Consider the following 25,744-nt stretch of genomic DNA (forward strand, 5'->3'; position numbering starts at 1 on the left):
ATTATGCGGCTGGTGTTGATAAGACTATTGTTGATAACGCTGACTGTAAATTCATAACATCTTCACAAATTACCATGCTGTTTAACTAGAAGTTGTACTGTTAATGTTTTTTTTTTCTCTTCAGAATGAATATATTTGGCTATTCTCTGTCCTTTTCAACATTTTAACAGTATCTTTATGCACCGAGGAGGATTATGGGTGATAGAATTGCGTGATACCTAGCCATTTTCATCACTTTCATGCCATTTGACCTTGACCTTTCCTTTTCGTTTGTCATTACGTGTGCTGTCACATTGCACAAAATCAATGTCTGTCAGCCTGTACATGATCACAAGACATTACATCCCCACGTTGTCTGATGAGCGATCTGTCACTTTGCATTTGGGCCACTAGCACTGCTGCTAGTGATGCGCACAGTCCCTCATTAACAACTCCCCCCATGTAAGCGATGCAGGAGATAGGAAATTCATACTTCATACATTTAGCATACAGGAGAACAAGTATGAATGACCTGAAAAAAGGCCATATTACTCATTTTACAGATTGGAAAGAAAGGGAAATGTATCCAAATGGACTGACACTACAGCATTCTAAATTGCAAGTAGATGTCCTTCAAAAGGAGATAAACCAAAAAATACTTCGAATGTTTCATAATCTTATATAGAACTTATAAGGAGGGAATGGCTGTTCGTATACCCATTAAACCGGAAATTAATGCAGTTGATTATACTCTTATTATGTATGTACGTCCTGTATGTACTGAAAACACTGCTGTTGTTTCTACTGACTGCTTGTTGTCTTACTTCTTCTTTAATCAACATCCAAATGAAAACAAGCAAACTGCAAATCTTTTTTACAACTTTTTTTTTTTTTTTACTTTTAATCGGTGGGTTGTTAAAGAAGTTAACCATCTTCTTTTTTTCTCCTTTTAATTTCCAAAGTGGTTCAGAAACAAACAGATTGAATATAGATTCATCTCCTCCTGTCTTGTGCTCTCCTGTATTACGTTTTTTGTTGTTAAATTTTTGTAAACTAAGACAGTGTGCTTTTGATTCAGAACTATTTGCAAAGACAACAAAGTTGACTGCCAAAATACAACAAGAATACAAATTTCAAAAAATATAATGTAGACCGAATAATGCAAATCTGCTATCATGCCAACTTGAGTCAGCTAAACTTTACTTCTTATGCATACTCATTTTTTAATCTAACACTTCAATGCTAACCATACAACCTACAATTTGGACTGTTATAAGAGAAGAGGGTTTTTTTTGTTTATTTGTTTGTTTTGTTTTTAAGAATTTTGCTCCCTGTAAAGGTAATTAGTTTTGCTTGCTCATTTTTCCTGTTCATATATTGTCCCTGTAGTTTTAACGGAAGTGTTTTTTTTTTTTTCTCTCTCTCTCTTAAGTTCCTTTGAACTTTGCTTGTGGATGGTGGCTGCTGTGTGAGGGAGCAGTAGGATGGCTCTAAAGGGCAGACAGAGAGCTCCCACACTTGAGCGACTAGAGTCTGTCATGAGTCAGTTCACTGGGAGCCTGGAACAGTATGACCTGCAAGATGACACGGAGGAGCTGGAACTGTGCTGCCATAGTGACCACTGTGACAGCAGACTACAAGGTCAGATACATAACGGTGGCCTCATCTCTCACTTGAGTGATATCAGTGCTTCATTAAACACACTGGTTTCTATGAGAAAAACTATGTTATAACCTCACATGATTATACTATTACGACAGTCTGTTACTGGACTATGTTTTTACAATTAAATTCAACTCCCACTTGGGGAATGATATTGGAGATAGGGATTTGTTATGTTAACTACAATTCTACATCAGAATTCGGCCGTTTGCAATGATTTTTTAACCCACATTAAGCATTTGCGTTTACATATGTGTGCATGTGTGTAAGTGTGTGTGTGTGAGAGAGAGAGAGAGAGAGAGAGTGAGAGTGAGAGAGAGAGCATATGTTCTTTTACTGTACCTCACAAATTGGTGGGTTTTTTCTTTCTTTCTTTTTTTTATTTTGTATTTTATTTAATGTAATTATTTCTATTTATTTCATAATTTTTCATCAATAGTATTTTACAGAAAAAATGTGTTTTGCTTGATAGAGCAGTTCACCAAAGCAGTGATTCTTCACCTCTTTTATCTGCTTTGGCTGTGTAGACAAACACACTATGGAAACACAGGGGCACAAATGCTGTGCCTCCTCCAGCTGTACTCTTCAATTGCTCTCCTGCTGGCCCTCAAATGTTACCCCTCAAACCCATTATTGTGACACTTCAAAGGTTACATAGTCAATCATTTTCCCAACAATTGAGTAGCTAGCACTGCACACAGCTATCAGCTGTTATGAAATGGTTTAGTCCATATCTCTCCAAAAGATTATTAGTCTATGTGCGTCTATGTTTGTGTTTGTGTGTGTGTGTGTGTGTGTGTGACAGAGAGAGAGAGAGAGAGACAGACGGACAGAGGGAGCCTTTGTTGAGATCAATTGCCTCAAATACCACATTGACTAGTGGCCAAAAATATAATAATTTGTTGTGAACAGATACAAGTTACAATGACCCTGAATGATTAAAAATATGGCACTTTATATTTCCTCAGAATCAAGAACCATCCCTTTTACAACAATATACAACTTTCTTCCATTCAAATCTCCGGACTGTGTCATATTTCTTGAGGAAGTTCCCATATCAGTCAGAGTGACAGAAGTGGAACGATTCACATGTACAAGGGTGAGTTATGTCAGTATGGATACATATAAAGCCTATTGTTTAGACATAAACTGTTTTGCAAAACTAAAGCAAAACTGGCAGTTTCTTGTGCTTATAATATCCATACATATTCAAAAAGAAGTCATTAGCATTATAGACATATTACTGTGAAACATCATTCATGCTTATTCATCATTCTTAGAATATGTTAAAATAAAGTGGTAAAAAAAGAGTCCCTTTTAATAAAAACAGGTAGAAAAGAACCTGTTTGTTGATCTTGTTTTGTTTTTGTTTTGTTTTGGTTTTTAAATTAATTTATCCATCTGTTTATTTATTTTTGATTCACCACTGTCTTGTCTAGCTCTCCTCATTCATATGGGACAACTAAGTGAAAAAAGGTTTAAGGGGCAAAATTATTAAGATAAGTAGGATTTACTGATACTTCTGTTTTGAGATTGTTATCTTTTGAAATGATTGTCTCAAAGGTGTTGAATCCCAACCTATACACAATTGAGCTGAGCCATGGGGACTTCACATGGAAAATCAAACGCAGATTCAAGCACTTCCAAGCCCTTCATCAGGAGCTCCTGAAGTTCAAGGCTCTTCTAAAAATTCCCCTGCCGAGGCGAATGTAAGCGATGCTAATTTATACTTGCTCTCTCTCTCTCTCTCTCTCTCTCTCTCTCTCTCTCTCTCTCTCGCTCTCTCTCTCTCGCTCTCTCTCTCTCGCTCGCTCTCTCTCGCTCTCTCTCTCTCTCTCTCTCTCTCTCTGTCTGTCTCTGTCTCTCTCTGTTTCTGACTTTCTCTCTCTCTCTCTGTCTCTGTCTCTCTCTGTTTCTGTATCTCAATACCCCCCCCTCCCCCACCACAATACACCCTCTGTTACACACACACACACACACACACACACACTGCACTGTACTCTTTGCTGAACACATGTTTTGAGCCAATGCTCTGTGTATCACTGTTCTCATTTTTCAGATGGGTGTACTCTATTTGTCCCAGATGTATTATATTCAGTCCTCTGTGCAGCAGCACTAGAGACCTGTTCTTAGCTTTGTTATTTTATCAGCTCTGATGGGTGTCAGAACATCTCAGGCTAATCAAATCAGAGGGAGTCTGTTTCATGGCTGAGCGGTCAAAATATTGGGAAATCTAGAGGATTTAAGCTTGGGTTCCCTTTCTCTTCCCAGACACTCAGTCAAAAGGAGGTCATTTAAAGGCCAAAAGCGTTTCCAGGAAGGTCACATCCCCACGTTGCCGCGGCGCCCGGATGCCCTAGTCAAAGAGGAGCAGCTGATAAGCAGAAAAGTTTGATATTTTTTTTCACCTTGTCTTTTTTTCATTATTAAAATTATGACAACTCATAAGGACCATGTATTTTATTAAAGGCAATACTCAAATACATTACACGTGAATAAAAAGTAATATGTATATTGATTAATGCCTAAAATGATGTATAACTTGATTTGTGTTGAATATCATGATACATTTGAACCAGTGTAATTCTGAAATTTTATTCCAGCAGATTCTGTTTTATTTCTTCATAGATTCAACTTGAGGACTATCTGAAAAATGTTCTGAAAAGACCATTGTATAGAAATCATCCTGCAACAGTAAGTAGTAATATTTGTTCAGGTATTTTGAACGTAAGAATGTGAAAATAATGCTGGAATTGTTTGGAAAAATGTATGTGCATAAATAATGATGTCATAGCCGTTAAATTACCTCTGAGATTAACAGCCATCACTGAATAAGAAAGCTCTTTACCTGAGTATTCGGTTTCACTTTGTCTTAGTTGCTGTCAAGAATTTATTTAAATAAAACTGTTTATCAAAAATTGTCATTGCAGGAGTACCTCTTATTCATTTTTTACACACACCTAATATACACACACACCTAAAGGACTGATTCCCATTTAATTGACTTCCATGAATCTCTATATAAATTAATGCTGTATTGGGACTTTCAATCTAGCTTAGTCTCATTGGTGGAATTATAAACTGGTAGACTGGTGGTCTCGGATACCACTGTGTCAACTGTGCCCATGTTCATTAAAAAAAAAACAAAAAAAACGCCTCTCAGAGGTGACTCCTCACTTATTAGAGGACTTCACAAAGAAACACAGTCTGACACTCTCGTAACTGTAGAACTAATTAGAGACCGCCTATATATGGTGATAATCAACACCAGAATTGGAATCTGATTCAAAGTTCTTTACCTAATTATTAGGAATAAATCCTACACAGGTTGTTGCAAAGTTCACTTCACTTTCAGCTCAGGGAGTTGTTTTAGGATGGACAGTGATATAAGAGAGAGAGAGAGAGAGAGTAATTGAAACTTCTGACTGAAAGGCCATATTCAGTACGTTCAAATGAAAATGTTTTCATGCTGATTTAAACCTGTAACGAAAATGTCCCCCATTTGTGTTTTCAGCTTGAATTCTTGGAAGTGAGTCAAATATCATTCATTCAGGATCTCGGACCAAAGGGAATGTAAGAATAAATCAGCAGTTGTCTTCAAGTTATTGGGTAGAAATGGCTGTATTTTAACTGTCAGAAATCTTACTGTGAAAGCACTTTTTGATTGAATAATGATGAAAGAATCATAGGGTTTTAAAAGAAGACATAATTTCATGTCGCATACCCACATACAGTTTTGAAAATGACATGAATGACACTAAATGAGTCCGAATAAGCTTAATTCACGGTTAGAATAATCATGTGATTATTTCAAACTAATGCTTCCCTTTTGCTCATTTGTTTTGCCAAAAGTGAGGGTCTGATCTCAAAGAAATCTGGAGGAAACACTTTCCCTGTTTGTTACTGGTGTGGCTCCAACAGTGTATGTTACCGATGGTCCAAAAGGTGAGTGTTACTTCATAAATACCATAAATCTTATAAAAGACCATCATTTTCCATCTGTATTCAATAACATGAAGAGATGCACAGAGTCACATATCTCTGTAGAGTAATAGAGTCTGCGCTGATATCTGAATCTTTTTTTACACAGAGAGAGACAACGCAATAACAATGTATATTGTGACGATACTGCTCAGCTAGATATTTAATCTTAAATCTTTTGCAACTCCTCTAAAAGGAGTCAGCTATCCCGACATGAATATGAGAGAGAAACGCATGATCATGTATCGCTGCCCGTGCAGGGAGGGTGTTTTTATTTCTTTTTTACAGGCGGCTAACGTTACGCCTGTGTTATTCACATGGCTCGTGAAAGCAAACATCTCAGTTTCTGCACCAATTGAAACTGGCTCCCCAAATAGGCTCACTGGGCACTTGGGTTGTGGCATGTCTTGTGAAGCTGATGTTTACTTATTTTGGTTATTATCTATGTTTTCCTATGGCAGTTAGGACAGCTCTCTCCCATGTCTCAGCTCTCATCTGATGGCTGTTTCATGTTTCAGATGGCTGGTGGTAAAAGATTCTTTTGTTCTCTACATGAGGCCTGAGGATGGCCAAGTGGGAACAGTGATTCTTTATGATAAGGGATTCCACATCAAAATAGGGACCCAAGAGACCGGAGTCAGGCATGGAGTGACCATCGAGAATCTTTGCAGGCAGGCCTCATGAGATTGCTTGGCATTTTTATTTTATTTTGTAGTCATATGCTTATGTCCATGGAAATGGCTTACGATGCACTCGCTTTTGACAGGATATCATATCATATGCCACGTTTCTTTCTTTCTTTCTTTCTTTCTTTCTTTCTTTCTTTCATGTAGAGCACTTACCATTAAGTGTTCTACATACAGGCAGTCTCGCTGGTGGGGCCACTCGATTGATGAGTTTGCTCAGAGATATGGGCAGGACTTTCTTAGGGAAAACCGTCATGGCTCTTTTGCGCCAGTCAGAGAGAACACAACAGTACAATGGTAAGAAATACTATAATAATCACTTTAAAATTCCCTGTGTAGGGGCAATCTGATTGGATACTCATTAACACATGGTACACATTAGAGAGCATGTTCAATATTCATTGTTTATTACAAAGAAGTTGGTCATTTTAGCCAAGAAGGCACTACAGAATTCCTGTGTACATCATGACGTGTGTCAACACTATACTTCTATATCTAAAGCCAATTAATTGTTCATAATTCTCTGTGTAATTTCCTTAGTGGAGTTTTCAGGTAAAACCTTCTTTGTATCTTTTGAAGGTTTGTCAACGCAGCTGGTTACTTTAATGCCATAGCTGATGCCCTGGAAGGTGCAAAAGAGGAAATCTTCATCACAGCCTGGTGGTACAGATTAAAACCAGCATCAATCATTTCTCCTGTGCCTTGTGTTTTAAGTTGATGTGAGCACTTATTTCACACCCTGTGATGCACCAGTGGAATAGTCATGATGCATTTTTAAACACCATAGCAACAAAATATGTTCCACAGAATTACCTCTCCTTCTACCTGGGGATATTTATTATGGATGTAATGACAGTATGAGAATGTTCATGTTTCTGTTTGCGATCGTGAACATTGTAATGCAACGGTACTCTGGGATCTTGTTTTCTGTAAGATGGATTTGAGCATTCAAATAGCTTTTATTTGTCTGAAGAACATCACACAAAACCGAATGCACATTGAGTACAGTGTTACTGTATGGTTATTAACATTAGATGATCAAAGCCTTTTTTCATTTAAACCCAAGTATTAACTAGATCACAAATGTAACAGTGGAACTTTGATGATTTATATCCCACAGGCTAAGTCCAGAAATCTTCTTGAAAAGACCAGTGGTTGATGGGAACACTTGGAGATTGGACCATGTCCTGAAACGGAAAGCAGTGAGTAGACCAGTTATAAATTGGCAAAAAGAAACATTGCTGCTTAATGGTTTCCTAACTAGAGATTCAACAAACTGATGAATATGATATTTTGATGTGGCACCCGAGCAAGGATATCAAGCAGGAATATAAATGATATTCAAATGCCGCATTTATATTGAACACTGTTATAGGTCATCACAAATTTGAAGCTTCAACATCTTTCACTATGCATGAAAAATAAATGATGATGTCCTATGTCCTCCAAAACAACATTGTCATGTAGAGCCGCTAACTTTGTTTGTGTTTAACCCTTTAGGAGCAAGGGGTGAAAATCTGTGTTCTTCTTTACAAAGAGGTGGAGGTCATCCTTGGTCTCAACAGCGAGTATACTAAGAAGACTCTTATGGGCCTTCACTCAAACATCAGGGTGAGGATTATGTCAATCATTTTTTAGAGTGCTGGTTCCACTTGACTACTGACAGTATTACAGAGGGGACCTGTCTGTCTATATCACTATTAGTCTTCCTCGCCACAGGTGTTTGACTCCTACCTCCGCTTCCATTGCTCCAAGACCAGTAACCCTATCAAAACACATCTCAGACAGCTTGAAAGAATATATCTAGGGTCCGGCCTCTGGACATGGTAGCAAAGAGCTACTTAGATCATGTTTGACTTTTCCCAAAACCGGCACGGGCGTGAGGAGAGATCACTTTATTCGCAACCCTACGGATTGTGTCTGTCAGTGGTGAAGTTGTTCCTCGATGACCGTAGTCGGGGAAACCCCGAGGCATCGGGTCTTCCTTCTCCTCGCAATGGCATGCATTAGGAACCTCTCCACAGCAACATACATTCAACGAGCTCCGTCACCATTGCACCTCAGGCTGACTGGTGACTGACGTGCCGTCACATTATCTTACTTGAGCGTTGGTTTGTAAGCATGCAGTGGAATGATGCTGAGAAGTGGCTGGGGACCACCACCCTGCGGCCGTGGCTCCGCGTATCGCAGCAGCTGGGTGGAGAAGCTCTCCCTGAGCCCTGCTGGTGAATGAGCGGCCGCCGGGAGGCAAGGTCCTCTGGAGGCCCTGCCGAAGCTGTCAGAGACGCAGCTGTAGATGTTTCTCACTTCATGTACACAGTCTTCAGTGGCACTGCTATTTTTGGCTGTGTGAAAGTATTGTATATAGTTCAGATGGTTGGTTTCTAAGAGCAGATTAAACTTAGTGTCAAATAACATTATATTCTATATGAAGTGTAATGTAGTCCAGCCTTAAACGATTCAAATTTAAAGTTACGTCCTGTTCATGCTATTAAATCAGTGATTTTTCCTGATTTTATATGGGGTGGTCCAGGACCAAGGCAGTGATGTCCAAATTTGTATGATAGGGCTGTGTTTCTGAGGACACTTTGAAAGAAATGAAACAGAGATAATGGTGGAAGGCAAGCAGAGATAAATGTGTTTTTCTCCCCCAACAAACTCTGCCACACAGAATACATTGTGTATCGATACTTCGCCTTTAGCTGAGGAACTGGTAATTCCTTGAATGGAACTGTTATAAGAAATTGTAACCGAAGATTTATCTGTAGAGGCCCTGGAGTTTAGTCATGAAGCAGTACATCTTAGGAAGCTTTGTCAGTGACAAACAGTGTGGTTATTGGCAGATGATGCGTAATGGAAATGATAATGTGCTTGATTCCATACCTCTTTATCCATGGCTGACAGGTCATTCGACATCCTGACCATGTCCCATCTACGGCATTGCTCTGGGCTCACCATGAGAAGTCAGTGGTTATTGATCAGTCACTGGCCTTCCTGGGGGGTATTGACCTGGCCTATGGGAGATGGGATGACTCCCAGCACAGACTGACTGACGTAGGCAGCGTAAGGAGAAGCCCCCAGCCCAGCCCTTCTGTCTCCCCAAGTCAGACGAGAGTAAGACCCTCACACTTCTTTCAGTGCATCACTAAAACTCCTGTTAGTATAATAATTGGATTCTAGTTGTGAAATTATATTAATTACAACAGGTCAAAAGTTCTATGAATATGTCTTCTTAAAAGTGTTTATAAAGTGAAAGGCATCAGAGAACACTGGCAGTAAACAGTAAACAATTAATAGGTCGAAACACTCAATTAGGTGAAAATGCGAGATTGCAAAAATTTGTAACTGCAAATGTTTGCAACTGATTATCCTTCACCATTATACACAAAGAAAAAAAAATTGTTCAGATATTTCTCATATTCCTGTGGGATATGAATAGATACTTTGGAATGTCAGAAATAAAGTGTTGCTTGCTGCTGACACAGGTCGCCTGACTGAGGAGTAAGTGAGTAAGACAGGACTAAATTTGCTGCAAAATGTGACCCATGGAGAGTGAAAACCCACAGTGGCCATGCAATGTTTGTCAACATGGCAGTGTCTCTGTCATGCTATTGTCAGCTGGGTGTTTCTGATATCTGTCAAAGTGCTGCACCTGACACGCGCCTGTTAACTCCTCTTCATCTGACCAAGACCCCTATATTTTCAGCCTATAAAATCTTAATGCATTTATCAGCTGCAAGGAAACTACATCGCATTAGCATTGATTAATGTAAATGTTTTTTTGTCGGTGGTGGGTTTTTTTTTTGCTTTGTTTTTTTTTTTTTTGAAAACTATGTCCCTTTAAATTACAACTAATGTAATTAGGCCTAAGTATAATGATAATGTTGATTCTCGTGCTACACATAAAATGACCTATACCAAAATAACAGTGATGTAACAAGCCTTGATAATGTAGTTAACTGAATATTGGTAAGGTTAGTCACTTGATGGTGTATTTTAGGCACCTTAGTCGGAACAAGCTGTTTTCATTGTTTGTTTTGGGTGAAAATTTTGAACATTTGATCAAATATTAATGTCAGTTTATTATTATTATTATTATTATTATTAACATTATTATTATTTAAATTACATAACCAGCACATCAGCACCTTCTCAGGCCCTATTCAAGGAGACAAAATGTACAAACTGATTAAAATAAGCACAATACATAATTGTACCTACATATAAAAATAAAAAAAAAAGACTTTTTTTCCAAAAAATCACAGTATGTCATTTTCTCACACTTCATTCCCTCAGTAATTAGCTGTGAATTTTCTCTCCTCGTACTTCTGTCCCTCTTTTCAGTTTATTCCCTCAAAATAAAAGCACTTGGGTGTATGTGTGTGTGTGTGTGTGTGTGTATACTTATACATGAGTGAACAGTAGTATATGTAACTTATGTCACAAAAATGTCTGTGTGTATTTGTGTGTATCTGTGAATGTGAATGTCTCTGTTTGTATTCACATCCATAAATAATTAAACATGTCAAAATGTTTATCAGATAATAATAGTACCTACAACATTGTCAGAAATACTAACGTGTGTGTTTCCATTAAGTATATGTGCCTATACAGACTTACCTCTACCTAAAACAAAAAGAGAGAAACAATCAAACAGAATAAACAAAAATACAAATTTATCAATCATATATATATATATATATATATATATATACACACACACACACACACACACACATATATACACATTTTTTTCCAGGAATACATTTGTAGCTGTGAATTACTAATTTCTAATGTTTGGGTTGAAAAAAAATCACTTAGTAATTTCATTATGTTTTTTTTTCTGTTGGTCATTTTTCTGTCATACCACTCAACATTACAATAGTTGAGGTCAATTTGGAATCCAAACAACTATTGGTAAATATCCACTCAAAAAAGGGTTCTTATGTAAAAGTCCAATCTGTTGTAATATGTATTTTGTGTTCAGTATGTGTAGGGAGTGGTCTTTTTCTTTTTTGCAATTATTTTTTGCAATTATTTAAATTGCAATTACAGAGCATCTGGGGGTTCCCTTGAAGGGCCAGAGTCTGATAATTCCTCTTTGCTGGTGCTGGGGAACATAACGTTACCTCACCAGGGTCCTCTTTCCCCCTCGAGAGCTGCATTAAACATAAAGGGCCTTCCATGGATGAGTGAGTCAACAAATTACTAGAGCCACTAAATGGGGAATGATTTAGCCTATATGCCACCACTTTGAGACAATGGACAACCCTACCTGCCTGGCACTGTGTCATTAAATATGGCCCAGGCTTTTAAATAAACATGATTTCAAGCCCTCAATGAAGGGTCTTATTGCATTTACTTAGGGCCTTCCTCACCATGCTTGACTGGACTTGGCTATCAACTTGGGGCTTCTCAGCTATAAAGCCTTTGCTAATATACATGAAACTGTTACAGCTGTTGGTCTAACCTTTCAAAACGTCTCCTAAGGAGCACAGTGATATTTGCACCTAATAAAATTATGCCCACCAGGAGAATACTGCTGTGACATTTGCCATTTGTCAAGAGGAGGCCACAGAGATCTTCTATGAGCCATTACCTTGCACACACATCAGAGGGCATTTTTCCTAACCTCAAGTTCAGTTCAGTTGATAAATACACTGAGAGTCAAAGAATTACACTACAGTGCTTCTTAGTCTACTCACTGTACTAGGCATCACTACATTTCTGAAAATGACATAGTGTAGATCCGCCACTGGCAGTTCCCTAGTCCCTAATGGTCAGAGACACACAAACATATACATATATACAGAGACAGAGAGAAAGAGCATCTAGATTTGTGAGCACCTGAACAGCCATGTTTGCAGTCATTTCCAAAGATCTATACATGCTATATTTTATTAAGCATGAATATGGATATTTTCAGACTTTGAAGATATTTATAGATGAGTGCTCTGGCACAAAGTTCAGTCTTCTTGAGGTTTCTGATGTAAAAGACTTCCATGTCTTGTTTTTGTAAGGAAGTCTGACAATGTCCATGGAAAGTTCTCTACTGTTCTTTGAAGGTTTTCCTTTTTCCAATCTATTAGGAACATCCTAAGAAAAAGATATGAAGATCACCTAATCTAATACTTATTATTGTCTTCCAGCAGTCAGCCGCTACAGCTGAAGAACATAATGAGCTGTCAGACCTGTCTAAGACAGAGGTTTGGAGTGAGGGAGGTAAACCCAGTCTGGTAGAGGAGAGACAGGTGAGTGATGGAGGCTTACTCACTGTGGACGAACAAGGAATGGCCCGGCCCAACCTCACACTCCCAACCTGGAGGTCTCCCACATACCCACCAGAAGAGAAGAGCAGATACGCCTCTGAAGACACAGAGTCAAGTGAGAATGATGTCCACACTTTCAAGGCTCATATTTTTGTGCTGGTTTTAAAACAGCAGTTAAAGATGTGAAAAAAAAATCTGAAGCCAGTTGCTATTTAGACTGTTTCAACTATCAGTTATTTGGTGTATATAGTATTATCTATAGTCACTGTATGCTGTATAGTCACAGATCACTGCTGCTAAAAGCTCTTCTTCAAACACATGCACACCCCCCCCCCCACCATGCCCCCTCTAAAAACAGTATTTTGCAGTTTGTACACTACTCATATAAATGAAGTCAACAGAAAAGTAAACAAAACTTCAAAACAGAGCTTTATATGTATTTTTTTAATGAATAATATCAGTAATATCAGTGCCCAGGTAAACAGAGATATGATGGCTTCCTCCATCATTTTACATGTAGAGTGCCCATCTAAAATGTGGCATGTAAGCATGGCTGAGGTAACACATCCCATGCCAACACACCCTGTGAGGGAGATTTGCTGAGCTGTGGAGTGACGCTCTGTTGTTTTGCCTTAGAACATGGCAGCAGCAGAAACAGCCTGGGCTCCAGGGTGTTCCCTCCCAGAGAGAGGCAAAGTACGAGCACGTCCCTGCGCTCCAGTGACTCTGGTTCTCTGGTCCTTCATCACTCTCTTCCCCTGCCCTATGGTGAGCATCTCCTCACAGGCTCTTCCAACCAGCATTTCAGGACACAATTTAGTGAAGTTTGTTGTGCGTGCAAATTATTTTGGCTGGTTGGTGTATTTATAATGGATCAGCCATTATTTGGTATCTGATAGGTTAGGTACATGAAAAAAACAACAACAAGTTAACAAGTTCAAATAGCTTTTTAATCTATTAAATATCAGTCTGTATGACTTTTTCGGATGCATGCATTTGACAAACAGAGATAATTAATCAAACATTTTGGTTTTTAGGCGTTTTATACTGTGGTATAGCTGAATGACTGACTGACTAATGAGGAGTGTACCGTGTTTTAGGCCACTGAAAATCCTTTTGCTCGTATTGCAAAAGGCCTGCTTTAAAGATTTGTTTCTTGCTTTAACAAGTCATTTTTTTTTTGTTGTTGTTTTTGTTGCTCTGACCACATTAAGGAAGCAAACTGTTTTGTTAGCCTCAGTCTCTTTATCTCTTGTGTCTTTGTATCACAGAGACCAGCTCCCTAAGAAGTCACATAAGCAGTAATGAGCTTAGTGGAGAAACTCGTTTCTGGCACGGCAAAGACTACTGCAATTTCATCCTCAAAGACTGGGTCAAACTCAACAAGCCCTTTGATGGTATAACGCATTTTCCGTACATACTGAATGAATACTGAATCTTTACAAACATAAAATCAAGTTTGTCCTTGCTGAGACTCCTGGTTCCCTATTTTCCTATTCAAAGCTGGTCCACAGTCACTGCATTTTGCCTAGTGAAGCATAGAATAACCTTGCATATTGCAGAAGGGCATCAATTTCTTCTTTTCTTTTCTTTTTTTTCTTTTTTGGTGTTTGTTTTGACAACACAGAAACACTGGGTCACATATAAAAAAAAAATGGCCGACAAACAAACAAACAAACAAACAAACAAAAAACAGATGACACATATAGCGCATTCTCTTTGATATATTCAGTAGGATTTTTCAAAAGAAACAATCTCAAACAGAAGAAACATAAAAATGAAAACAGATTGAAGTTGTTTGTATTTCCTGAGTTGTCCCAAACTCTCCCATTCTGTAGGCGGCAGGGGTTACTTTCAGTTCACAGCAACTCTCTCTCTCTCTCTCTCTCTCTCGAAAAGGAAGCCTACTTTTTTTTTCTTTTTTTGCATCTGCTTTTGTAAATCCCAAGGTCTGGTGCCCACATAGTAATAACTAGGTAGGACACAGCAGGAGTGGTACCGCTTTGACAGACATATACATTCAAATGTTCCGTCATTTCAAGACAGTGGAATATCTGCCGAATGCCAGCCACTGAGATTAAAGCCATCCTTTGATCTCTTCAAAAGGCCATGGAGCCCCATTTGTTATGCTGATCAATGTCATTGAGTCCAGCAGATGCTGTTTGGAAATACCTCGCAAATGTGTACCTCTATTTACTGCACTTTTGTTAAACTTATTGGTGATGTTGGCCTATTTGCTGTGTTTAACGTTGTTTGTTGCTGTTTTAAGATTTCATCGATAGGTATAAAACACCGAGAATGCCATGGCACGATATTGGAGCTGTAGTGCAAGGGAAAGCCGCAAGAGATGTAGCCAGACACTTCATTCAGAGATGGAACTTCACAAAGGTAGGGCCGATAGAAAAACTTAAGACAATGATACATTTATATAAGTTGCATTTTACAACTTTTGATAACACTACGCTAACACTTTGAAAAATTTCCCCAAAACTAAATGGTTTAATAATTAGTCAAATTCAACGTCGACTGTCATTTAGAATGGTTGCTCATGGTTGTACATCAGTGGATATGTGACACTTTTATATTTGTTGTCTGTGTGTGAGTTTTGTGCTGTCCGTGTGAGTTTTGAAGTAAGTAAGCAAAAAGGACTAAGGATCAGAGAACATGCAAAAACTCGAGGCGGCAGGGTCGCTCTCATTTTTTAAAACGTTCCTTATTAGCTTGAGCTTAGCACCCCCTGCAGTTGCGCATTGTGTCCTACTCTGAATGCTTTCACTGTTCATAGACGGGGCCTCTTCTCTCTCGGCTCCCTTTTAAAGCAATTAGAGGCCTTTTTACTTTGATTGTTCCATAATTAAACTGGTTTGAGGCCGACGTAATTTTCTTTTGGAATATGCCAGTCATATTTTGCGGGCTTGGCTGTAGATCAGACGCTCTCCTGGCGAATAATGAACGTGGAGGAAAGCCAGGTGTGTGTACAGGAGGCTCGCAAACAAAAGCCAGCTGAATGGTTCTGATGAGGTGTTTAGCGGAAATGAGAAATCGCCTGCTCAAAGACAGTGCGCACCCATTTATTCTTGGCGATTGACTGCTGTTGATTAGGGAACATGGCTTAGTCATTTTCGGCATTCATCAAGGAACAAAAGAATGAGAACAATTTCAAAGTGAAAACAATTCAATCAACAATACGCATGTGAGACAATGCGAGACATGTTGGGGTAGATTTGGATTTCGGTTTAGAGTCGCAGTGTTGCCACAGTCCGTTTGCGTGCAATGCAGCTATTTGCCATTTTGTGTTCACTGTTTTCAACAGTCATTTGACAGAATCAGTGCACTTATTTGTTTAATCATTATAACCGACTCCTAAACACAATCAGTGTGTCTGTTTGTTTAACGGTCGGCAGGGCGTTATAGAGTGAAGCTGTGATGAAAGGCATTAGTTTCTGAACGATTTTAAAAATCATTTCTGGCCAACGCGGTGTTTTTTGTTTAGAGCTCAACATGGTAATTTTGGCCACATTTCTTGCGTGTAATACACAATTAATCTAAAATGTATTCTATTAAAATAATGCAGAGGTTCCATGTAGGCTTTTGTATTCAAATTGTGCATGCTCAGTCCTTGTTTAGTGATGTGGTATTGTGTTGTAATTGCTTTATGTACGGCCACAGAATTAGAGGGAACATTTACGTTGAACTGACCCCTCATGGTGGTATACTTTATTCAGTACACTGTTTAAACACAACATCCCACTGAAAATTACAAAGTGCCCAACTAAAAGTTGTCCCATTACTCATATGTAGAATCAGTGTGACTGCCTTTGTAAAGATAAGATAAACCTTTACAAGTTCCACAACGGCGAAATTTGCAGTGTTACAGCAGTTTAGGGGATAGCGCGAAAAAAAGTGTATCTGAATTGTTCCATAATAAGCAAGTCACTGACTTTTTCATGATTTGGTAAAATAAGCAACTTCTATTCATCGTTTTGGTCATCTCGGTTAGAGAGGGTAGTCGGATGTCTGCCAACAGAGTCATGAGCAGAGTTAAGATCAGACCCGCCCTTCATCAGCGCTCAGTAGGTTTTAATCAACACATGATGTCACTTGTTAATTTACTAAGCTGCCTGCTGCTAAAATAATCCAATAGTTTTATTGTATTAGTAACCATCTGTTTAATAACACATGGACCAGATCATCACATTGCCTGTTGTGAATGCTGACATGGAACACAACCTGCTAATTTGCACGGCGTGCGGCATAAGAATTGTTATTGTCAGAAACTCTGCGCCACAATCGAGGAAATTCCCTAGTCTTCATCTAATTTGATTTTAAAAGTCAATATTAGTTTTTAAACACATAATACAACGATTGGATTTGTTGTGCAGTATGATTTATGTCATAAACGTTAACCACGATTCTCAGGTACTCTAAGGCTTGTAGAAATACAAAGCTAAATGCTTTTTTTTTTTTTTTTTTTTTTAATTTTTAAGATATTGGGTCTATTATTCTTTGTATGCAGGCCTAAAAGAATGCATTTCTACTGGAAATAAAAAGGCAATTTTCTACACCTCTCATAGGACATTTGCTTCTGAATTAAACTGAGACAAGTCTGGGTAACAGTGCATATTACAGTAGACATTGTGAAGAATGAAAGAAAGTAGTCTGTGTATGGTCTAGTGAAGAACAATGGCTATTAGGGACCCAGTCTCAAACATCCTCACCCTTGTTAACATGCCATTTATCACAATCAACGGCACTGTTAAAGACAAAATGGAGGGATGATGACTTTTTGTTCACCCTGAAACGACTCAGAGGCAGTTCAGAGGTCATCCCCACAGACCGCCCTGACTAGGTGCTGTAATTAGCACTCTTTAAAGGTCTGATTTTAGAGTCAGACACTCCTCTCTTGTCTGAGACTAATCAACTTGCTTTTATTTGGCAGTTGGTGAAGAAGCGATCAGGGGCGATGTGTTATCCCTGTCTGATACCCAAGTCCATGTCTGTGGCCATTGAGCCACCACGACTGAGGGGAAAGCACACACAGGCCAATGTGCAGGTACGAAACCAGGCTCAGCGTTGAGATGTAAATGTGAATATGAATGCCAGTTTTCAAGTTTTGTTTATGATCTAATGTTTCAAGTTTCAAGTTTATTTAGAGCCCAATATCACTGTTTACAGTCTCAAAGGGCTTTACAGGCCACAACAGTGCCACAACAGTCAAAATCAAAACAGGACGTATGTTCTGTATGTTCACATACAGTGACCCTCACTCTGTCTATCTGTCTGTCTGTCTATCTGTCTGTCTGTCGGTCGGTCGGCCTGCCTGCCTGCCTGCCTGCCTGTCTGTTTGTCTATCTGTTTTAAAGATTCTTTAGCGATGAAATATATTATATATTTTTAGGCAAAGAATTAAAACTACACTGACAAAGTTTAGTTAAAATATAATATATAATCAGAGCTGTCCCTTGTAATATTAACCTGTTTCCTTCTCTTCATGAGTGGGAATGTATGTTTTCTTCTCTTTCTAATGGAAGGTGTTAAGATCTGTTTGCCAGTGGTCGATTGGCTCAAAGGTTCATGAGGAGTCCATCCACCTGGCCTATGTATCAGCTATCCAGAGCAGCAAGCATTTCATTTACATAGAAGTAAGCTTTCTAATTTGATGTGTTATAATACACAATGTGACCTTTTTTTTTTTTTTTTTTTTTGCTGCTTCCTTTACTGATGGTCTGACACCGGAAAAAAGAAGTGTTTTATGCCACCACCCCAGCCATCCTAGAAATAAAGTGTCATATTAAGGCTAGTTCATGTTCATGTGCATTAGCTAATCCGCTTTCTGTCAGGCTCTTTCTGCATACTCTGCAGCCTTTCCACGGAAGGACTGCCTATCTCTCATACACACCCATTTACACCCATCTAAAACCTGGTGGGATTCCCCTTTGCCTCCAAACCAGCCTGAATTCTTTGAGGCATGGATTCTACAAGTTGTCAGACATGTTCCACAGGCATGCTGGCCATGTCTAATGCAATGGCATCATGCAGTTGTTGCAGATTGGATGGTGGTACAGTCATCCAATGCAAATAACCCCTTTAATCTCAACCCAAAGATGCTTTATTGAGTTAGGATCAGGGGACGGTACAGGCCACCCAATCAAAGTGAACTTGTAGGCATGTTCCTGGAACTATTGTAACACAACATGTATTTTGTCACAGACCAAACCATGAAGGGACTTTGCAAAAAGTATGCCGTGCACATGAAAGGAAGCACCTGGTGTGCAGCAATGTTCAGATGTGCTGTCACAGTCATACATTGCTGCCCAGAGACCTACTGTGTGCTAGAAAATGATTCCTCACATCATAACACAACTGTCACCAGCCAACACCACTGTAACCAGATAGGATGGATCCACAGACTCATGTTAGTTTAGCTAAAGTCTGACCCTGCCATCACCATAACACAATAAGAACCAAGGTTCATTGTCACAGGCAACATTTTTCTACACCTTAGTTGTGTGGTGTTGGTGATCATACCATCACTGGAGCCGCTTCTTTTTTCTTTTTCGGTGACAGGGAATCTTGTGCATGCTGAGATACGGTTTGATGTAGCACTGTTATATTGCACCTTTATTTGCCTGGCTTGACTCTTGCTTTCACAATGCTTGCCATTCTCCTTTGCACTTCTCTAATTAACAGGCTGTCATTGCCAGTGGGACTATAGCTGACTTTTTTTTCCCTTTGACACACTGTTCTTGGTAAAACTTAGATTCATATTCCATGAAAAACCTGGGACAGCAACCATTTTGGACAAATTTGAAACAGCACTCACATTAATATCATACTCATGCTAACTCGTTTTGTCTATTTTCATGTTTAGTCAGTCAGTAGCTAGGTCCCCCAATGCTTGTCTGCCTGCTTTTCACAATAAGCTCTAGCCACGTGACTCACTTTTTGAAGGAGCAGTTGATTTTTGTGAATAGGGTGGGGTGACCAATAAACTGGCTGCTTAGTGTGCAACATTATCAAGCATCCTCATGCGTTGCTCATTCTGTCACCTCCAACTCTGCAAATTCTCCTCTCTCTCTCTCACAGAACCAGTTTTTTATCAGCTGTGCAAACAAGACTATCCACAATAGCATTGGGGATGCACTGACTGAGCGCATCTTGCGCGCCTACAGGTGCAGACCCCGCTCTCTTACATCCAAACACACCCACACACTCGTCCACGGTCAAACACATATTTCCTTCTCCACAGCTGTTCATTACTTGTTCATATCACTGAGTCATTATACACCGTTTGTGCTGGTGCATTCTCCGGCGTCAGAGAGAAGAGAAGGTTCCGGGTCTATGTGGTGATGCCGTTGCTGCCTGGTTTTGAGGGTGACATCTCCTCTGGAGGAGGCCAAGCCATCAAGGCAATCATGTACTTTAATTACAGGTAATCAGCATCCGCTCACGTTCTTCTGTAATCACCAAATTGCCTCAATTAAGCTCTAAATACATGCCGGACACACGCTAGAGAGAGAGTACAATAGGGAGCCGTGGAAATAAAGGGCTTCACTCATCATAGGCCACAGCGAGGTGATTAAAGCTGCGGCCAAGCGTCTCAGTGGTGAGCAAGATGAGAGGAGAGAAGCTGAAAGAGTGTTTTGATCAGTTTGGTTTTGTATAAATGAGGAGGGGGTGTTGTGTGTCTCGGGGAGGGTGATGGTGGTGGGGTTACCCAGGACAAAGGTAATTAAGACACATGACGTGTGAAACACAGAGATCCCTTAATGATGATGATGCTGTGTGTGTGTGTGTGTGTCTGTGTTCCTGTGTGTCTGTGTGTGTGTGCCTGCAGGACCATGTGCAGGGGAGGGCGCTCCATTATTGAGAGACTCAAATGTGTGAGTAAGTAAACAACTCATATCTCAGTGAAATATGTACTTTAGACTCAGAGGGCACCATAAAGGTATTCAAACAAAACATAGGTAGAGAAAAGGGGTAGGAACTCTGTGTAGTTATATTGTTTCTGGTACAATGAGCTGACCATTAGGTCTAATCAGATGAAAGGAGAGACAATATTATTGTGAAATGATCTCAACTATGTGTGTATACATTTGTGTGTCTATGCCTGTGCATATGCATGTGTGCATGCGTGTGTGTGTGTGTGTGTGTGTGTGTCTATGTGTGTGTGTGTGTGTGTGTGTGTGTGTGCATGCGTGTGTGTGTGTGTCTATGTGTGTGTGTCCACTCAGTGGCAGATTGCTGGATCAACTACATCTCCTTCTGTGGTCTGCGTACTCATGCTGATCTGGATGGACGGCTGGTCACTGAGCTTATCTATGTGCACAGCAAGCTTATGATTGTAGATGACAGCACCGTCATTATTGGTCAGAAAGAGCCCCTTCACAATACATATATGCATAATGAAGTGATGCAGCCAAAACTTTAACTACAGTGTCATTCTCTAACCTTATGCCTCATTGGAAGGGAAGGCCTTTTTCAGCTCAGTGTATATTTGATGTTTGTAATAACTTTGTATTTATAAGTACAGAGAAGGACATCTCATTCAGTTCCGCTATTTCAACATAAACTTGTATACACTAGTTCATGCTAAAACGCTTAGATTGTTTTTACACATAGAACATGGACATTCCATAATCTGCACAAGACCAACAAACCTACCAGTCACTCACTTCTCCGGCGTTTGGCACATTTAACCAATTAGCAAATCTGTATGTGCCGGGGTTAGAACAGTATATGGCCAGTAGATGGCAGTGTTATCAAGGACAATGCTTGTGTAGCCTGCATGATCCTGATTAATATACATGGCTGAAGAGCAGCCTCTGTCCACAGTCACCATGTAAATTATTAAAATGTTTTCCAGCAACTGAAGTAGATTAAAATCCCATTAGGTCAACTTGCCTTTATAAATGTAAATTAGTCCATCACCATTTTAAATAGGAATATATAGTGATTTTTGCCACATAGGTGAAGCTAGGATATATTGATTTTACAGTGGGCTTTTTCTACATGTTCACCTGCAATCAGCTTCTCCTATATTTGTCCTGCTTTTACTCATTGTAAACAAAATGCTCTCAGATCAGCTGTACTGGGTAGCTTGTACTAAGATAGCTTGATTCTGGGTAGGCTCAGCCAACATCAATGACAGGAGCATGCTGGGAAAAAGGGACAGCGAGATGGCCGTGGTGGTGGAGGACACAGAATTCCAGTCCTCCGTCATGGATGGAGAGAGTTACCTCGCGGGCAAGTTTGCTCTTTCACTCCGAGAGGAATGTTTCAGGTGAGGCTGAAATGTTTGTCTGTTTGCTCTTTCACTCCGAGAGGAATGTTTCAGGTGAGGCTGAAATGTTTGTCTGCTCATTCTACCTGATCCTCGGGTCAGTACCTTCCAGTTATATACACATACACTTAAACATCTGCTCATTTCGAAATTTTGACTGACCATGCCCTGATCCAAAATATTGGTTAACACTGTTGCTCTAGATATAGCTTTTTAACAGGAATATCATCAACTCCTTTGAGTAAAAATGACATTAGGTCATGTGTGAAGAACAGTGGGGTAAAATGAATATGAATAAATGAAAAATCTGACCTGTCTTAGACTGGTTCTGGGGTTAGTGGGTGACTACACTGTGGACATCAGTGACCCTGTCAGTGACAGGTTCTACAAGGAGATCTGGATGGTGACTGCAGCCAAGAATGCCAGTGTTTATGACAAGGCAAGTTCCCTTAGCTTTTCATTCAGACTCGGACAATCCTGTCAGACTCTGCTGATCTGGATATACAGTTCTCCTGGAATATGGCTGTTTATCAAATCCACATGTAACAGAATTAATTGAGTGGCCGAACTGTTGCAGGTTTTCAGGTGTTTGCCCACTGATGCAGTGCTCAACTATAAAATCCTTAAAGAATACATGTCTCGTCCCTGCATGGCCAATGAGGACCCCGTCCAGGCCTGTGCTGAGCTAAGGAAAGTGCGTGGTTTTCTGGTCCAGTTTCCTCTGTATTTCCTGTCTGAGGAGAATCTCTTCCCTTCCTTTAACTCCAAGGAGGGAATCATGCCATTAGAACTGTGGACATAAGCCTTCTCTCCAGCTTTGTCAGTGCCTGCTGTACACCCACTAAGGCCCACACTGTACAAAAGGCCGTTCTTCAATGTTTCCTCCCTTTGCCTTCCTGTCAACATGTTTTTTACTCACCTTCCAACTAATATAAAGTAGATGTGTCAAAATGAAGTCTTTGGAAAACATCTAATCTATGATGAAGCACTGCCACAATGCCTGAGTGTTCCTGAGATTTCTACTACAGTCTGTAAGACAGTGTTCGTAATTAACTCCATAGACTGTCCTCTACGTGCAAACTTCCCATTGAGAGAAAATTCATTATAAATGCATGTTCTGAATACACACCAGCGGAGGACACTGCAGTTGTTGTAAAAAGCTTATCACTGTCTGCCCAAAAGCAAATGAATAAATATTCATTATTTTTGTCTTAATAATTTGGTCTGTGTTAAATGATATACACCAGCATAACAAGTTTCTAGAATAAATCTGTCCTAATGTATGCCCACCACAAACACTCACCATGATAAACAACAAACACGACAGCTTCAGATAAGGGCTTCAATGCCTTTATTCAAAATCACAGAATAATTAGAAACTTCAGTTAAATACATTTTAATAAAATATAGTTATTATAATTTTGAAACTTAATTTAATGTGATAAATGTCATATTCTTTGAGTTCACAAGATCACATACACATAAACTACAAATACATTCGCTGCCGTCTTCATCTCTCTTTGAGTTTTAGCGACTTCCTGCCCGATATATCACTTGACAAAATAACTGTGAACACAACACTTATGTAGAGTTTTAATTCTATGAACGAAACACAGGAGACTGTGGACATGTGTGAGACACTGTCACAAAGACAAACGGAACAGGGACAAAATGCCATATGGCTTACATGTCATTTTCGCTTTTCTAAAAGAAACAGCAGTGTGAGTGTTGTGACGGCTGTCTTGCACTAAGCATTGTGTCTGGATCACAGATTACGTTACTATACCCTACAGCATCCTGAGGACCCATAGCAGCCGTAACTTTTCATCATCAATATGTAGATTACTCAGCTTTTCCCATGACAACCCAGGGAACTGGCAGAGCCAGTCACAAACAACAATATCTGTATGATATCTGTCATCAGCAGTGGTACGCTTCTGCCTCGGATTTATATAATACAAGCACTCTACACTGTGGCCGAAGTCTTAAATGATTGATTAAATGACTTAACTTCTGAGGCAAAAGGTGCCTTTATATAGTCTGCTGCAGACAGTATGCGACAGCCCCTTTGCTACAGCAGTTTTGAGACAATATACATAAAAGCATACAGGTTATGTCCTGTACCCAAACACAGTTTACAAAGCCCTCACCTGCATTCTGGCCAAATGCAGAGCCTGCAAAATATGCATGAAGCCAGATAAATGCAGCTTCCAAAAAAGCTTTGTAAATGTTCAATGTCTTTATCTAGCAGTGCAAATGATTCTGAATTCATATATTGTTCAGGGTTTGTACAAGGTCCCATTATGAATGCATCTAATAGAAGATGATGTCGTATGTTAGGATACATTCTACATTCTCTTGGACCTTGACATCTCTACAGAGTAGTGAGTGGACCCTCATTAACATAAAATTACAATTATGTGTGTGTGTGTGTGCGTGTGTGTGTAAGAGACACATTATTACTTCATATGTCTATGAGATCATCCCCACTCTCATCACTCTCCACTGTCAGTTGACGTGTCCACCACTTCTTGACCTCTGATCCAGAAGAGGCTTCGTCATTCACTGGGTTCATCTTACACACCATGGACTTCACGCTGGTTCGGCCTGTGGGATAAACAACGGTCAGAGGGTGAAAGAGAATGACTCACTGCGCAGCACATGACTATGCAGAATTGTGAGGGTGAAGTCACAAGACCTCCTGCTGACCTGCGGGCAGACGCCACTGTCCAAGTTTTCTCTGGGGCCGGTCGGCCGAGTCCTGCCTGTAGCCGCTGCGATCAGACAGCGTTGGGCTCAACAGTGTCTGCAAACCGCTGTTCTGCTGGGACAAAACAAAGAGACAATGCATTTGGACTATACTATGGACTACGCATTTGGAAAATTTACACTGACCTGATGACACAAACATATACAAGACTGGGCAAGTGTAAGAAGCATGCCAGTTTGAGAAAATGCCAAATACTGGCAAAAAGACTGAAATAAAGCGACAACACACTAACCCAAATAGACTAATAGCTTGTAAACTAGAGACAAAGAGGAGACTGTCAGTTACACTTTGGGCAGCAGGTGGATTGAGTAACTGTTGAAATAAAAGAGCAGAAGGAGGTACCTCTGGTTGGGTGGGGTGATCTTTGTTGTTGGCACTGACTTCCTCACTGGGGACAGTGGTCTCAATGCTGGGGGGGTTGAGGAGACGTCTAAGGTCCTGTTGCTGGCTTTCCCGTAGGCTCAGGATGATGCTACACGACTGCTGCTGTTTCTGAAAGTCATTCATGTAAGAGAAACGTCAGCCTTGCTCTTCCTGTGTTTGAGTTGACCTGACCTTACAGCTACACTGTTCATTTTATTGAAAAAATGTGTCAAAGTGAGAGTCCAGGGAGAAATGACAACCAATATTACACTCTGAGAAACGGACAGAATTTGTGAACTCACAGCTCTGATGCGTTTGAGGCACTTTTTCAGCCACATGCGGATCGTCTGCTTAGCTACCTCCTCCTCAATGGTGTATTCCAGCTGTTCTCGCGCTAGAAGCTCCTCCAGCTGCAGGCTCTTTCTGATATCGACTGAGCGATATGAAAGCATGCTGTGACACAGAAAGGCTTGTTTTTGATATACCTCTTTTGATTTATTTCTGTTCATTTCTTTAGAACCTTTTTAGTGTTAGCCTTGATCCTAACTGCACTCCTAACTTCACTCTTCACTCAAACATGTTGACAACTCCCTAAGTAATGAGAGGAAATCTAAGGAGGAACCAGGTGTATGCCTTTGGGTTGGATCATCAATCTTTTGTAGTGTCTAATGGACTGTAACCTCCAACACAATATGTTAACAAAAAGTTTGAGTCTTGAATGATTCAGAGTAGGGAGTGAAATTATCTTAAA

At 39.8% G+C, this 25,744-nt stretch overlaps 2 protein-coding genes across 2 annotated transcripts in view; one reads left to right on the forward strand and one right to left on the reverse strand.

The window, feature by feature from the left end:
• Window positions 1-1,463: 1,463 nt before the first annotated feature.
• LOC115823499 (phospholipase D1) lies at window positions 1,464-22,662 on the forward strand. The gene is made up of 26 exons (XM_030787553.1): window positions 1,464-1,620; window positions 2,610-2,740; window positions 3,205-3,350; window positions 3,913-4,030; window positions 4,270-4,335; window positions 5,156-5,214; window positions 5,494-5,586; window positions 6,141-6,293; window positions 6,456-6,605; window positions 6,888-6,971; window positions 7,429-7,510; window positions 7,809-7,919; window positions 9,213-9,422; window positions 12,458-12,692; window positions 13,214-13,345; window positions 13,849-13,974; window positions 14,847-14,965; window positions 17,517-17,630; window positions 18,109-18,219; window positions 19,664-19,749; window positions 19,896-20,009; window positions 20,415-20,464; window positions 20,812-20,946; window positions 21,707-21,860; window positions 22,182-22,299; window positions 22,438-22,662. Exons 1-26 carry the CDS (start codon window positions 1,464-1,466, stop codon window positions 22,660-22,662), a joined length of 3,279 nt encoding a protein of 1,092 aa, XP_030643413.1.
• Window positions 22,663-24,324: 1,662 nt separating this feature from the next.
• nalcn (sodium leak channel, non-selective) overlaps window positions 24,325-25,744 on the reverse strand; it is a 65,960-nt gene continuing 64,540 nt past the window's right edge. Inside the window, exons 41-44 of the mRNA XM_030786705.1 lie at window positions 25,296-25,446; window positions 24,973-25,122; window positions 24,570-24,681; window positions 24,325-24,467 (exon numbers count right to left, since the gene is read on the reverse strand). Coding sequence (XP_030642565.1) covers window positions 24,325-24,467; window positions 24,570-24,681; window positions 24,973-25,122; window positions 25,296-25,446 — 556 coding nt within the window. The remainder of the gene's footprint in view (window positions 24,468-24,569; window positions 24,682-24,972; window positions 25,123-25,295; window positions 25,447-25,744) is intronic.

The sequence above is a fragment of the Chanos chanos genome, chromosome 10 (genome assembly GCF_902362185.1).
Source record: "Chanos chanos chromosome 10, fChaCha1.1, whole genome shotgun sequence".
In the NCBI taxonomy this organism is placed as follows: Eukaryota; Metazoa; Chordata; class Actinopteri; order Gonorynchiformes; family Chanidae; genus Chanos; species Chanos chanos.